The sequence below is a fragment of the Kogia breviceps genome, chromosome 2, assembly GCF_026419965.1.
Source record: "Kogia breviceps isolate mKogBre1 chromosome 2, mKogBre1 haplotype 1, whole genome shotgun sequence".
In the NCBI taxonomy this organism is placed as follows: Eukaryota; Metazoa; Chordata; class Mammalia; order Artiodactyla; family Physeteridae; genus Kogia; species Kogia breviceps.
The window spans coordinates 81,829,323-81,844,717 of record NC_081311.1 but is presented as its reverse complement, the minus strand read 5'-3'; the positions used below and the strand labels follow the sequence as shown (position 1 = coordinate 81,844,717).

The 15,395-nt window shown below is 51.3% G+C and overlaps 2 protein-coding genes across 11 annotated transcripts in view; one reads left to right on the top strand and one right to left on the bottom strand.

Annotated features, from left to right (window-relative positions):
• The window catches only part of NTPCR (nucleoside-triphosphatase, cancer-related), a 61,933-nt gene that overhangs the window by 39,335 nt on the left and 7,203 nt on the right, over positions 1-15,395 (top strand). The window contains exons 5-6 of one of the 6 annotated variants that reach the window (XM_067025714.1): positions 6,917-6,998; positions 10,380-10,456. In XM_067025714.1, the coding sequence (XP_066881815.1) occupies positions 6,917-6,985 (69 nt within the window). In that variant the 3' untranslated portion in view covers positions 6,986-6,998; positions 10,380-10,456. Of the gene's footprint in view, positions 1-6,916; positions 7,544-9,303; positions 10,310-10,379; positions 10,457-15,395 lie in introns of those variants that run through there. The other 5 variants (XM_067025711.1, XM_067025710.1, XM_067025712.1 and 2 more) reach the window with 5 other exon arrangements.
• Positions 10,425-15,395, bottom strand: part of PCNX2 (pecanex 2) — a 274,045-nt gene continuing 269,074 nt past the window's right edge. For 4 of the 5 annotated variants that reach the window (XM_067025704.1, XM_059053839.2, XM_067025706.1 and 1 more), the window contains 2 exons: positions 12,927-13,375; positions 10,425-11,411 (listed from right to left, as the gene is read on the bottom strand). In XM_067025704.1, coding sequence (XP_066881805.1) covers positions 11,250-11,411; positions 12,927-13,375 — 611 coding nt within the window. In that variant the 3' untranslated portion in view covers positions 10,425-11,249. Of the gene's footprint in view, positions 11,839-12,926; positions 13,376-15,395 lie in introns of all 5 variants that reach the window. The other variant, XM_067025705.1, reaches the window with a different exon arrangement.

Here is a 15,395-nt window from a genome sequence, read left to right as displayed (position 1 = left end):
CAAAAGTTATTCACATTATCTAGACTGTTCTTCTTAACAGGGTCAGGTAAACAGAGCCTTACTTTTCAGAAAAAACCCTGAGGACACTTCCAGTCCTAGACACTGCTCCCTGTCCCTCCTCCTAAGTCAGATAAAAACCTTGGACGTTGTACCTAAAACAGACATAAGAAGACCTGAATGGTAGAGGGAAGAAGGCACACTGGCCAGGGACCTCAGGACCCCAGGAACAGCACGAGAGACACAACTGGAAATCACTTGTCATGCCAAGAACTAGGAAAATCAGCCAGAATGACAGAAACAGCTGACATGCCAACCACAAGATGTCATAGATGTTGGAATTATAGGGCAGAGATTTTCAAACAGCCATCATAAAAATGCCTCGGTGAGCAATTACAAACCCACTGGAAACAAATGATAAATAGAAATTCTCCGCCAAGAAATTGAAAGTTTCAACAAAGATACAGAAGCTGTAAGGGAGAATGAAATGAGCATTTTAGAATGTAAAATACAGTAACTGAATGCCAAAGTCTGTGGGTAGACCCACCAGCAGAATGGAGATGACAGAGGATGGAATCAGTGAACCTGAGGGTGAAACAGTAGAAATTGCCCAAGAAAGAGCAGACTAAAAAAATTAAATCCAGGGCCACAGGGACCTGTGGAATTCAGTAATATAGAAACTTCTATCCTGGTGCAGGTTCAGGCGTTGAAGCTTCCCTTCCCGAAAATTATGTTTCCCTCTCAGAAGTTTGGTTAAATGTTTTCCTCATTTCTTCTGTAGTTTAATGCCAAGTGTAGCCACTGAAAATTGTTTTAAATTTATTTCAGTATTAGGTTATGGGAGACCACATGTCAGAAAACATTTAACAGTAATAATGTCAGTGCTGCAGAGATGAGAGGTAAAGACCTTCATGGGTCCAGATTCTGAGCAGGAGCTCTCATACTGCTTTCATGCTTCTCTGACTCACAACGTGAAAAAATATGTCTATCCCTGCCAGTCACTTCTAACAAAAAACTATGAGTTTGGTCATGTTGGTGGCATTTCCAAAGCATATTTCACTTGATTTCCTGTGAAATCTCTCCTTCATGGAGATGCTGGAGAATGTTGTCCACTGAGGGGACAGGAGAGAGGAGAGATGCCCGGAGTCTCAGGAACGGGAATTGAGCTGCCAGGGCGGCCACCAGTCTTGGGGCACCTGGGGGAGGTGCTGAGGTCCATCAGTGTGTCGGGGACGTCACGGCAGCCTGGTCATCAGTGAGAGCTGGCGGGCCTTGTCAGAGGTTGTTCAGTTAGTAGGGGCACAGCCAGGATTCAGACCTCGGTCTGTTGACTCCCAAGCCTGAGGGTTACTGTAGCCCTGCTGTGTGTTACCTTCGTGGGTAGGGATGGTTCAGATGATTTAAAATCTTAGATCCCTGGAAAGTACTTGGTCTTTCTACTTTAGAAAAATGTTACTGTACCTAAAATCAGTTCTACTGTTCTGAGTTCAGAGCCACTTAAACTTGTTTTTGTCCATAAAGCAGTTTTTCTTTTAGTTTTTGCCCATGGATTGCAAGATCACAAGAAAAATGGGAACTAGGTCCCAGCTTCCCTCCAATTTGGAAATTTTTAGACCTCCTCTTATTCTTCCTGGCCATGGGTTTTTTAACCAAGCAGGGTATAAACCATTTTCATCTCACCAGGAATTTGATGCTGTTTCTGGGTCACAGACTCCTGTAGGTACAGGAATGAGCATACACCTGCCAACCTTTAGGTCAAAAGTCAGTAGGCAGGGTTTTCTGTAGAAATTAACAAGCTAATCCTAAAATTCATATGGAAATTCAAAGGACCCAGCTCAAACAATCATAAAATGTTGGAAGACTCATACTTCCTGATTTCAAAACTTACTGCAAAGCTACAGGAATCAAGACAGTGTGGCGCTGGCACAGGGACAGACACGTAGATTGTCAGAATAGAGTTGAAAGTCCAAAAATAAACGCTTGCATCTGCGATCAACTGATTTTCAACAAGAGTGCCAGGACAAGTTAATGAAGAAAAAATTGTTTTTCAGCAAAAGGTGCTGGAAAACTGGACATCCACATCCAAAAGAATGAAGCCGGACCCTTACCACATATCAGACACAAAAATTAACTCAAAACAGACCACAGATCTACATGTAAGAATGAAACTATAGAACTCTTAGAAGAAGATATAGGAGTAAATCTCTGTAAACTTGGGTTAGGCAGACTCTTATTTGTTACACCACCAAAAGCACAAGTGACGAGAGAAGAGTAGATAAATTGAACTTCACCAAAATTTAAAATTTTTGTGCTTCAAAGGACACTGTCAAGAAAGTAAAATGACAACCCACAGGATGGGAAAAACTATTTAAGAATCATATATCTGATAAGGGACTTCGTGTATCCCAGAATACATAGAGAACTCTTACAACTCAATAATAAAACAACAAATAAACCAATTAAAAAAGGAGCAAAGAATCTAAAAAGACGTTTCTCCAAAGATAGACAAATAGTCGATAAGCACATGAAAATATGTTGTAACGCCATTGGTTTTTAGGGCAGTACAAACCAAAACCACAGTGAGCTAGCACTGCACGTTGCTGGGATGGCTATAATGAAATTAAAGGAAAGAAATGGAAAATAGTAAGTGTCGGTGAGGATGTGGAGAAATTGGAGGCCTCATACCCTGCTGCTGGGACTGTAAAAATGCAGCAGTTCATCAAAAAGGTAGACGTGGGATTACCCTATAACCCAGCAATTCCACTTCTAAGTGTGTACCCAAAAGAACTGAAAATGTGTGTTCAAACAAAAACTGGTACACTGGTGTTCATAGCAGCCCTATTCATAACAGCCAAAAAGTGACAACCCAAATGTCCATCAACTGATGAAGAAACAAACAAGATGTGGTGTACACACACGATGGGGTGTCACTGGACAGTAAGAGGGAATGACATGGTGACGTGTGCTCAATGTGGAGGAGTTTACATCACGTGGCGCCAAGGGAAGGAAGCCTGTCACAGAGGACTCCACACCCTATGATTCCATCTGCACGAAATGTCCATAGGCAAGTCTATAGACAAAAAAAATATATTAGTGGTCGCCAGCATCTGGGGGTAAGGAGTGAGTGTAGTGATTGAGACTGAGGGTAATTGGGGGCAGGCGGGGAGGCCGTGATGAAAATACTCCAAATAGATAGTGCTGATGATTGCACGACTGTGAATCTACTAAAAGCCACCAAATTCTGCCCTGAAGAGGTTGAATTCTTTGGTATATGAATTATAGCTCAGTAAAGCTACGCTGTACACTCACACAGAAGTCAGGACACCCAAACAAAGAACCATCACCTCTCCTTCCTCCTCCCAAGAGAAGTGGCGTTGCCATGGAAACCACCATCACCCCTCCTGCCGCCCCCCAGAAGTGGCGTTGCCATGGAAACACAGTCCCATCCCTGCCATGGGCACTGGGTTCCTGAAAACCCCACTGGCAAAATAATTCTTGGTTTAGAGCCTTTAAACTTCAAGGGAAAGTAGGGATAGAGGGTTTGAATTCATGAATGAGCCTATTTTTAGGTTCAGTAAAATGAAATGGAGACAGAATATGAAATGGAGAGACTAGTAATACTTTTGTTATGTGTTAACGTATAATAATGAGCATTGTCAAATTAATTTCTTTTTTCAATCCCCTGCTTATTTAAAACTTGTCAGGGAACTTCCCACACAGTTTCAAGGAAATGTATGTGGTTTTGTTTTGCTTTCTTGCACATAGTGTGTACATGAATAGGCATTTTTTTCCCCTGCCTGTTCCTCTGTCCATATGTTCACAGCCTTCCTGACGTTATGGTGCCCAAGTCGTTGACTAGTAGCTCTTAGGCCCTTCCCTGGTCCCAGGAGGCTCAGAGCAACTCAGATGCCTAATATGTCACAGTCTTCATAATCTGTATTTAACTGCTCAGCTCCATTTCAAAGACCCTCCTCTGCTTAGAATATAATAAGCATTGATGGAGCACCCACCCTGTGCTAGACGCAGGAGGAAAGTGACACAGCCCCGTCACCCTGGAACTCGTGGTCTAATTTTCTAGGGGCCCGAGGCTGGGGCCCCCTGCAGCCCTGGGCAGGGCATGGCGGGAGGAGAGGGCGAGGGTGCCGGGGTCCTTCTTGCAGTCACCCTCACCTCCTTTTCCCTCCCAGCCCCCAGTGCCCTCTTCTCGTTAGCCTCTCAGGAAAGGCTTTCTGCAACCAAAAGTCTGGGGGTAGAATAAAAAGTAGACCAGAATTCACCCGAAAGGGAAGGGTCCCTGAGTTGACAGACGATGCTGTGCTTGTTTTCTCATTTGAGAGTTTGTCTTGGGTGGACAAGGAACGTGGTAACTGAACGCTGTAAACGGTTTCACATAAAGATCTTACTGCATAATTTTCAGAAATCATCTTAGAAAAATCAAAGGGGGTGGCAAAATATTAGCATTCTGTTCATCAGTTTTTAGTGAGAAGTCATCCTCAGAATGTGTCTTTTCTAGTTTTTACTGTTTTTTCGTTTTCTATGCAAGGCTTGGAGACGTTCTCCGCGCGTTGGGGGCGGGTGGACCCTGTCCCTGCTGCAGCTCCGCAGCTCCCAGAGGACAGTGGGCGGGGCTCCAGCAGGACACCTGTGTGATAGCGGAACCGTGGCCCTGCAGCTTGGCGGTGCTCTCTGGGGCTCTTCTTTTATCATCTCTGAGCCTCCCGCCTGTTAAATCCTGCTTCTCTGCAGGCCTCCGCTGGGCCCCTTGAACGGCCTGCACCTAGGACTGGGGTCTTGGGTGGTGGGGTTTCCACCTCATCACCCTTCACTTCCCTTCATGCCCCGCCCCAGCCATTGTTCTCGAGGGCTGAGGGCTTCAAAGACTAGAAACGAAGCCTTAGTGACGACCCAGGGGAAGAAATCCTACCAGCAGCCTGCTGACCCTGTTTCTTCACGTGTCTCATCACACCAGCTTCTGTTTACACTAAACGACGTGAGAAGTGTGCAGTGCGGACCTGCTGACCTCCGGTGCCCGAGATCCACCAGCGGCGGCTCCTTTGGAGCTGGATGGAGGAGCCGGGGCCTCCTTGGGGACGTCCGAGGGAGCGGGGCGGTGCCTGGCCCATCCTCCCCCCCGCCCCCGCTGCCACCATTGCTCCTGTTCTTCCCTCTTGGGTCCCTCTCTCTCTTCCTCTCCCAGCTCAGCATCTCACCCTCTCTCTCACGTGTATAAAGGGGGCGATGAGATGTCCCCATCAGAGGAGGTGGCTCTTCTTGGCCCGCAGGAAGCCCTCAGAGGCCCTGACGGCAGAGCCTCAGGGACTCCTCATGAGGCCAGGGCGGAGGCAGGGGCTCCCTCGTATGCTCTCTGCAAGAACGGGCTCGGGCCAGTTAAGCCAGAACGGCAACGAAGCCTCATGCGGCTGGGCAGTTTGTCATCAGGGCGAAGACGGGGGTGTGTGTGTGGTGGTGGTGGTGGTGGTGGTCCTCCTTTCAGTGGAGCCAGGGCTGTCCGGGGTCCGGTGGGCGGCGGCGGCGGACACCAGCGTCAGGGGCCCGGCCTCCGCCGCCTGGCTCCGTCCTTTCGGGACTCGGATTGTCAGGAGGTCCCTCGGGACCGTGGGCAGCTCTCGCGCAGCACAGGCACCGCGCTCCTGCAAGGCTGTGGGATGCAGGGGCCCCAGGCCGCGCGTTTCCTCCTGACGCGCGTTCACCTCCCGAGCTGGGGCCCCTGCCCCCCGCGGGACCAGGCCCGTCTCCTCTCGGGGACCACGCAGCCCGAACCCGCCCACGGCCTTCCGGTCACACGCACGTCCTCTCGGCGTGATTCTCTGCTCGGCCCTTCTCCCGGCGTCCGCCTGTCCGGTGCAGCTCGGGCGTAACCGCCTGTGGAAGCCTTTCCCGGCCCCCAGCTCCCCGCGCCTCCCTGACTCTCGCGGGGACCCTCCGCAACCCTGCTCTCACTGCTGGCCACGGCTGCCCCTCGTCTGGTCCGCGGGCTCCGTGAGGTCAAGGTCCTGGTCCGAATCTCGCCATCCGCAGTGCCGTGCCCGCCGGCAGAGCGCGCTGAATGTGTGTGGGCCACCGAGGAAGGCCCTGCTCGTGCTCGGGACGCAGCCCCCACCCAGCTCCCCAGGGGCGTCTGGTTGTTCGAGTTGTACCCCATGGGCCTGTGGTAGTGACAGAAAGAAAAATATAACACAGATCATTGGAGGGAGCTCGAATAAACTTAGTTTTGTTTGTTTTTGTAACTGTTGATTATAGAGGTAGCACACTGGGATGCAGGGGCCTGTGTTCTGGTCTGCAGTGTGCCCACACTACCTCTGAGATCTCAGGAAAAGCCCTGCTCTTCTCTGGGCTCCTGCTTCCCCATCATTCAGAGGCAGGGTTGACTGGTGTCGGAGGTTTCTTGCAACGTGCAGATTTGCTAAGCTTTCAGAGATATGGGTAGATTACTGACCTTCAGAGCATCCCAGAATCCTGGCTGTGACGCAGTGCCAGTGGAGCCGATCTCAGAGGGCCCACCTGAAGCACAGGTTCTCCTGGCTTCACTCAGGCAGGCATCCTTCTGTCTGGGTCAGGCTGAGCTCAGGGGCCACGTCCCAGCCTGCGTTCCCATGATCCCTCCCAGGGTTCAATTCATAGCCCTTTTCCGGTTAAAAGTCCTTCCGTCGTCAAAACCCACTCTCCCTGTTTGAGCTGCAGCTTCACCAAAGCTGGTGGTGGGATTTGAGTCCACTGGCCCGGTTTTCAGAGCGCTCTGGAGGACCTGGGCTTCCTCCCTTGGTTGTACCTAGCCTGGGTCACACTTTCTGAAACACACCTCACCTTTCAGCCTCTTCTTTTAGAATGTTACCTGGCAGAGTAGGTAATTGAAGGAAAAAGAAGGGACTGAAGCCCGCTTTCTTGCCTCTTCCCGCAGGTCACCAAGGAAAACAGAAACCGCCTTCTGCCAGAGATCGTGACGTGTGTGCGGAGTAGCCGGAAGTGAGGACTTTCTGCAAGTGAGCACATTTCTTGGAAGGGAGCCTGAGTTCCCTGCCTGTCCAGGTTTTTGGCCTTTGCATTTATGAAACCTTGGAGGCTTTTCCAAAGAAAGCCTGATAGCTGTTTTCCGTAAAATGTTTAAAAGATCAGATTAGCCTTAATGCTGGATTGACTTTACAAGATTAACAATCCACTGTGGCTTATTTATGCTGAGAGATTTCTGTTTATTTCCTCTTGCAGTTGTGCATGTAATTTGGGTAAATTATGAAATGAGAAATGGTTTCCGGAGTATTAGATGGAATTTGCCCCCATTGAAGTTTATAAATGTGTTCAGGGAAGGGGGAGAAAAGAGTTCACTGCCTAATCAGTTTTGCATGTCAGGAAAATTAAATTCCTCTCCAGGAGCAGCTGAAGTCTCCTGCAACTTAGAGTAATACAGTTACTTGAGTTTTAAAAAATCAGTATTTCAAAAAAAAAGCCATTTTCGGTCCTCCCCCTCCCCATCTCTTATTGTTTATCTGTTTGCTTATTGCTTAATAAAATAAAGGTAGGTGTGATCGTCGCACGCATGTAGGTCCTTTGCGTGGGACGGACGAGCAGTCTGTAGAGATGTTGGTAGCGCTGGGCACCCGGCGGGACTTCAGATCAGAGAGCTGCACTTTGGCTCCATTCATTTAGACAAGTTCGCAAACCTTCCTGGGCCCTGTTTCCCTCCCAGAAAAGAGGGAAGTGAGTGCCGTCAAAGGAAGGCGTCGCCTCAGCCTGAAGGAAACCACCCTCGGGCGTCCTCGTGATCCCCTGGGGAGCGCCCGGGGCCCGGGCTGCGGGGAAGATGGTGCAGAGAGAGAAGGTGCAACCCCGGCAGAGCCCTGTGGGACAGACCACTGGAGCCCCAGAGCTCACAGAGGGTAACAGCTGCCCTCCCAGGGGCTGACGGTACTGACGGTACACCGCGACGGTGACCAGTTCAGTGTCTTCAGGCCAGTTTTGGTGAAGACCTGTGAATTACCAGGGTTTTTTTAGCCTTAGCTACAAACCCAGCTGGTGCTAATGCTGGGAGCTAATGCTCTTGAATGTGACCACTGACCGGTCTGGGCATCTGTGGAGTGAGGTGCCCCGTGAGCGGGGCCCTGGGCCAGCGGACAGTGCAGGAAGCAAGTCAGAAAGAGAAAAACCATATGCTAACACATATTATATGGAATCTAAAAAAAAAAAGGTTCTGAAGAACCTAGGGGCAGGACACACACAGTATTTTTTAAAATGGGTTTTGTTTGGCCAAGCCGAGGGGCATGTGGGATCTTAGTTCCCTGACCAGGGATCGAACTTGGGGCCCTAACCACTGGACCACCAGGGAAGTCCCCCAGTGGTTTCTTTTTTTCTCTGAATCAGCACGTGTCAGGGAGATGGTCCTTGAAAGTCACAGACTATGACCTCTCTGACTGCGGTGGCTGAGAGGAAGAGGGCACCATCAAGCCGTAAGTTCAAGTGCAGGGCAGGGAGCAATGGTGGCCCAGGAAAGTGGGATGGGCCTCACCCCATCTCCTCCTCCATCTGTCTCCGCATTCGTAGGATGCTGCGTCTGGGAAGACCGCGTGGGAGTAGGGGCGCTGAGGGCAGCTGATGGCAGGTGCTTGTGACTTGGGACAAAACAGTAGGAAAGTGGAGCAGGCTTGAGAGGAGGGCTTGGGGAACAGGCCTTGGCGATGCCCGTTTCATGGGCCAGGAGAAGTCAGTGCATCAAGTGGTTTTAGAAAATGACCTGCCAGGCAGATGGCTTTAACACACAGGGCAGAAATTAAAATCAGTAATGCCAGATTAGCCACGTGATTTATATAAAACCAAGCACTACAGTTTTTATATTATCTTTAGAGGAGAAGCAGTTTTGTTCAGTGTCCAAATGTAGAAAATAAATAACTCTTTAGCTTTGTTCTGGCAGAACAGGTGAATAACTCCAGCAAGAAATGTCACCTTCGGAAAATCTCCTCTAAATGGGGGCTAATAATACAATATTTTGCAAGGAATACGCTCTGATAAACAGTTGACTCGCTGAAGATCAGATTCACAGGCTCATGAGTTCTAAGTATAAAAGTGGTTTGCAACACTTGAAACAAATCACGTGACCGCATTGTTGACAGCCCATGAAGAATCATGGAGGGGGTCCAGCCGTGATCTCACCCGGGGGTCTACGTGTGCACACGCTCGGAGTGTACACTCAGGTGGCTTTACTGCCAGAGACAAGGCAGAGGGTGGCATCCCTATCTGGGGAGTGTGGCCCCGCTGTGGCTAAACTACACCTTTCCTTCTCCCGCTGCGTCCCAAAAGGCTGCCAGAGAAGCGGGATAAGCCGGAATCCAGCAGTCGGAAAAGCAGCTCTCGAATCTCTGGTGGGATGAGAGCCAGGAGGGCCCGCGTTGTGTCTGCCTTCTCACCCGCATTGCCCTATCCCTGTACACTGCTCTCCCAGTTCTTTGAGCAGCTCTCACTTGCTGGGGAAGTGGTGACTCTGTGTTTCTTACTTGTGGAGGCCCAAGGAGCGCCCAGTCTGAATGCTGCTGGGCGTGGGTCACTGTTTTATCTAATTCAAGTGGCCACCCTATATGGGGAGGCCATGCTCACAGCTCAAGGCTGCCCTTTAGTCCTGAGGGCTTGGCTGCAATGTTGCCCAGAAGAATTTCGGGAACCGCCAGCCAGGTTTGCTTGAGCCGGCTTCGAGGACTGCGGTAGCTTATATCAGCTTCTCTTTAGACAGACATCTGCAAATCCATCAGAAATAAGCAGGAGTGCACCTCCAGGGATTGCTGATTTGAGAATCATGCAGTGTGTCTCCGATTATACAGAGTCTACCTATTGTTATTAATTTCTAATTCTTATTTTATTGAAAAAAAAAAAGAATATTACCATCTGCTTCCAAGGGGTAAGGAATTCTCTGGAATACCCTCCCCTCTGCCTACACTTCCAGACCCCAGGCACCTTTAAGAAATTTGTGTGACTGTTTCCAAATTGAGTATCCCTAACTATTTAGGTCTTTCCAGAAGTGATGGTTCGCCAGGTCAGTGATGATATTCTCCACGGACTCCGTGCTGCGAACCCTTCTTCCTCCCTCACGTCAGGAAGAAGCCAGGTTTCTGCTCTACCTGATGGGACTCTTAAGATGAGAAAAGCTGTCTCAGAATTTGCCTACAGCATCATAAATCAACTACACTTCAATTAAAAAAAAGAATCTGAAAAAGAATATATATATGTATAACTGAATCACTTTGCTGTATACCTGAAACTAATACAACATTGTAAATCAACTATACTTCAATAAAAAATAAATTTTTTTTTAAAAAAAGTTGCCTGAATGTCATTCTTACAGTGAAGGATATGGTATTTTTTTTGTTGTTTTTTGGTTTTAGAAGTGACAGCAGTTTCAGCAGAACACAAGCAACTGGACACAGCAATAACTGTAAACATTTTAATTTCAGAAACAAAGGTATGTGCAAATGTCCTGTGACACAGTAAGGATTGCTTGGCTTGGAAACAGGCGTGCATTCCTGGGAGCGCTGGGCGAGACGGGGCCTGGCTTCTTGCAGGACGTTGCTGTAACTGCAGTTAGCATCATTCCTGGGTGGCCCTCTGCGACCTGCCTCAACTAGACTTCTGCACTCACGTTTCTGGGGATGGTTGGCTCCTTTCACAGGATGCTCTGGGCGTGACTGCATGCACTATCACATTTTTTTGCAGTAAAGCTGTCACTGGTTTATACTTAACATCTGCATAAATATTGTAAAGAAGTGAGATGTTTCTCTATATGTAGACTGAACATAATCAGCACATTGGACCAGCGATGGTGTGATACGCACTGCTGTCCGCCTCTTTTTCACAGTAACAGTGACATACAAAATGCCAGTCGTTTAGCATGCGGCTGTCTTACTTTCATCAGGACCGGAAGGAGTTATTTATGTACTCTACTTGAGTTGTCTTAAGATGTTAACACGGCTTTTATTTGAATTTTCCAGTTCTGTTCTGGGAGGGGTGCTTCCCGCGTCCCAGCTCTCTGGGGCCGCGAGTGCCGGAGCAGGAGGGAGGCCTGGTGTCACGGTTTGTGTTCATCACGTGAGATATTTTTCAAGAACCTGAGATCAAGTTATTCTGTTTTGTACACAGCACTCATCTTCCACAGGATGGATCTCCCGGATCATTCTCTGCGCTGTTCAGTTTGGGGCGCGCCTGGGAGAAGCTTTGCGTCCCTCCCCGATGGCGTGGCGTCTCCGGCCCGAGCTCAGCTACTGCTCGTCGGAAGCGCTCTGCTGGGAGGCCGTGTCGTCCAGGCCCATGTCCTCCTGGCTTGCTCTTCTGCATGTCACCTGCAGGTTCTCGGCCACGTGGCGATCTCGAAGCAGCCCCTGCTCCGTGGCCTCCGTGGGTTCGCATGGCTCGGAAAAGTGCTTCCAGAGAGAAAACAGAAGCAACAGGTGACGGCTCCGCAAAGCTGATCGCTTCCCCTGGTGGCCACCCCACGGCTGGAGGTACCAGCCGGCAGTGCGGTAGGAGCCTGGGGTCAGAGTCTAAAGTCGGGACCAGTTACAGAGGACCAAAGCGGGGGTGGGGAGGGGGTCTTTGAGGGCAGAACAGGCAGCCCAGCCACGGGCAGAGAGGTGCCTCTACACACAGGGGCCTCTTCCCGGGTAACCTAGAGAAACATGACCTTGGGCAAGAGGCCACTGGTGAGCCTTGATTTCCTGAGTTTGGGTCAGTGTCACTTCATATACATTTGGTCCTGCACAGCCGCTCAGTCCTGCAGGTTTGATGCCAAACAGTAATACCGAGGCCTTTTTATTGTGGCTGCACATGGTCCCAAGGACCCAGCCATCCCTGTGGGAGAGAGAATTTGCCAGAATCCCAGAGCCGCATCCTCAGACCGTCTTAAACACACATTGGGGGTGGCAGAGAGCTGTGATATTTTGTGCACCGTTACTGAGGAAATGGAAAAAAGGGAAGTTTGTTTATGTTCAGCTATCTAACTTAAACTCCTGAAGTAACCCGGGGCTCCAGGATGCTTGCTCATAACCCTGCCCTGAAGGCCAGCACACCATCGCTTCAGCGCCATGGCTCTTAGGGCGGTGCACGCCGGCCTGGTTTCCAGGTGGCTGGAGGTGCCACTGTATGGCTTCTCCTGCGGGCGGGGGGGAGGCGCCGGCCTGTAGGGCTTCTCCCTTTGGGAAGAGGCTAAGGGCAGAGACCCCATCATCCACCTCCAAGTACCCACGCCCGGAACCAGAAGGCCAGCAGCCTGTGGCTCTGCTTCTCCGCAGGCAGGACAGCGTGTGAACGTTCAAACGGAGCGTGGAAGTCTCCAACCTGATGCCGGCTTTTGCCTTAACGTTTCCAACTTCTCCCTCCCTACCACAGTACAGAAGAGAGCGGCTGGGTGTTTATTTACGTACTTAACTTGTGAAGCCCAGTTATTCATCCAACGCCAGCCAGCTTGGGATTCTCGATAAGGAACCGTTTACTGGGGCAAAGTCCTCAAAACTCTCTAACATTTAACTGCGTAAAAGTAGAAGGCCATCTCGGAAGCCACCGTAAAATCTGGTGGCTCGGAACTGATGGTGAGCTGCCTGTACTGCTGATGTGTGTCCTTTCCTCTCCCTCAGCCAGAGGAAAGTGGAAAGAGAAGGTTCTGTCTGCACCCGTGGAGAACACGTCCCCCACCCCCGACATCCTGGGTTCAGGGCGAAGGGGACTCTGACACCGGTCCCCTCCAACGTCGCCTGCCTGGGCGTTATCATTACGGGACACGAGTGATGCATCCTGTCCACTTCCGAGCGCGGCCAGTCCAGCTCCCGTCTCGTTGCCTGTCTGTTACTTTGGGAACCCTACAGGGGAGGTGACGGGAGCCTGCAGGCCCAGGGGACCGGGCTCATCGGCCAGGAGTGCCCCCCACCCCCTGAGCCCCTTACCGGTGCGGCCTGACTGGTGGTCCTGGCCGAGGGGCCCAGGGTGATGTTGACACTGCTGGAGGACTGGGTGTCACTGGTGTTGCCCCCCTCGGCGGCAGACAGCCCGGAAATGACCAGGACGCTCGAGAAGCTCCTCTTGCCAAAGAGGAAGCTGAGGGTGGAGCTGGTGGACGAGCCCAGGCTGGACCTGATGAGGGCCTCGGCCCGCTCGCGGATGCTCAGGTGGCTGACGGCGGGGGTGGGCGGGGGCTGGGAGTGCAGGGACGCTGCCGAGGTGCACAGGGACAGCCGGCTGCCCGAGAGCCGCTGGGCCAGCTCGCGGACCGACGTGGACGTCTGCAGGAAGGCCGGGTGGCTGTCCGCGATGGGGCCGGACGAGCGCAGGATGGGCGGCGTTTGGCTTAAGGCCCTGGGGGCCTGGACGGACTGAGTCCTGCCTTTTCTCCTGCCTTTAAAGGAAAGCAGAGCAAAATAGGTAAACGACAAGGACCTACTGTAGAGCACAGGGAACTCTACTCAATAGTCTGTAATAACCCATGTGGGAAAAGAATCTGAAAAAGAACGGATATATGTATATGGGTAACTGAATCGCTTTGCCGTGTACCTGAAATTAACACATCGTAAGTCAACCATAAATTAATTACAAAAAAAACAACACATAAGAGTGGGAATTAAAGAGAAAGAAGGGAAAAGCAAGGGCATTCAAAAAGTCACTTATCTAGTCAACCAGAGCTTTCTAAAAAGGGGGATTTGGAAAAAAAAGACAGGCTTCCCTGGTGGCGCAGTGTTTGAGAGTCCGCCTGCCGATGCAGGGGACGCGGGTTCGTGCCCCGGTCCGGGAAGATCCCACATGCCGCGGAGCGGCTGGGCCCTTGAGCCATGGCTGCTGAGCCTGCGCGTCCGGAGCCTGTGCTCCGCAATGGGAGAGGCCACAGCAGTGAGGCCCGCGTACCGCAAAAAAAAAAAAAGTGCCTTGACCTAGACACTGAGACCCACCCCCCCACCCCGTGTGCCCCTGCAGCCTGGGCCCTGGGCCTCCCCTGTAGCCTGGGAGGCGAGCTATGGGGCGGGAGCTGGGAAGGTGAGTCTTCCAGGTCGAGTACAAAGGTCCGGGATCAGGAATATCCCTCCCAGGACTGGAGACTGACCTCTAACTTCCCTGCGCTGGCTGAGCAGGCTCCTGGCTTGCTTTCTGGAAGCTGTGGGCACCATGGTTTGATTCAATTGAAGGGAGGGCGAGAAGGAGGCCAGAGAAGCCGGAGGCTGGAAAGAAACCCAGCAACCCCCCAACCATGGGGGGCACGCGAAAGCAGGAGCAGCCCAGGGTGGGCCGGCCCCAAGGCCTCGGACGCTCGGCAGAGGCTTCTAGAGTCTCCCACACAGGAGGACAGCTGGGCTCAGAGCCCGGGGCCGGCTGCAGGGGGGGCTCCCGTTCATGAGGCCCATGGGCGATGTCGCCCGGTGGGCCTGGTGAGCTCGTAAAGCACGGAAAGCCAAGCGTGGCCTTGGGAGAAGCGATTTTAAGAAGCAATGATGGAAAATGAACAGCTGGTTTGGGCTCTGGAAGATCCAACTCCGACATCGGCCACGAAAGCCGGCGACGGCTCCCAGCCTCAGGCTCCGGCAGTGAATGGGGGGCACTCACAGCCTATGGGCTCTGGATTTTAGGACAGGAAGCAGTGCTGGCCCTTTCCAGGCCGCGCAAGCGCTGGCACAGCTTCGCTTCTCCAAAAGGGAAGAGAAGGCATCTCACTGAGTCAGAGCCCATCTTCGGCTCTTTGAAAGCCTGCGGCCCCGCCAGCCAGAAACGCCCAGACTCCAGCCTCCCTCTGGTTCCGGTAAGTCACCTGGCTAAACGTGCCAAGTGCTCAGGAATTTCTCCATTTGGAACCTGACTTGCACTTTCCCATCTGGAAGATCACTTTATGTGATTTTGAAACTCAAACTTCTCATGCAATAACAACTGTTAACTAAGCAATGAGAAACTCCTGGTCCGAGAGCCCAACCCCGGAGGCCCCTGACTGGCCGACTGCTCTGCCTGGGGTTGGGGCAGGCGGCACGGGGCGGGGAAGGGGGCCTTCTTCCCCCTAAGCAGCTAATGGCAATCACTTTGCCCATTTACCTACCTATCTGCCTCTCCCCCTCTCCCTTCCATCTCTCATCTATCTCCTATTATCTAGCTATCATCTATTGATGCATCTCTGTCTACCTATATCATGTATCCATCCATCCATCCATCCGTCATCTCTCATCTGTCTTCTACCTATCATCTGTCTGCTCCTCTGTCTCCCTATCTATCTATCTGCCATCTCACCCATCTTTATATAAATCCTCACTGTTTCTGTTAAATCCTCAGCCTTGCTTCCAGGAGACAGGGACCGTTCCTCATTACTCACTCGGTGCAGAACTGGCAGGGGAACACGCACAAAAAGGCACTGAATGAATCCTTCTGGATGGTAAAAGCACTGA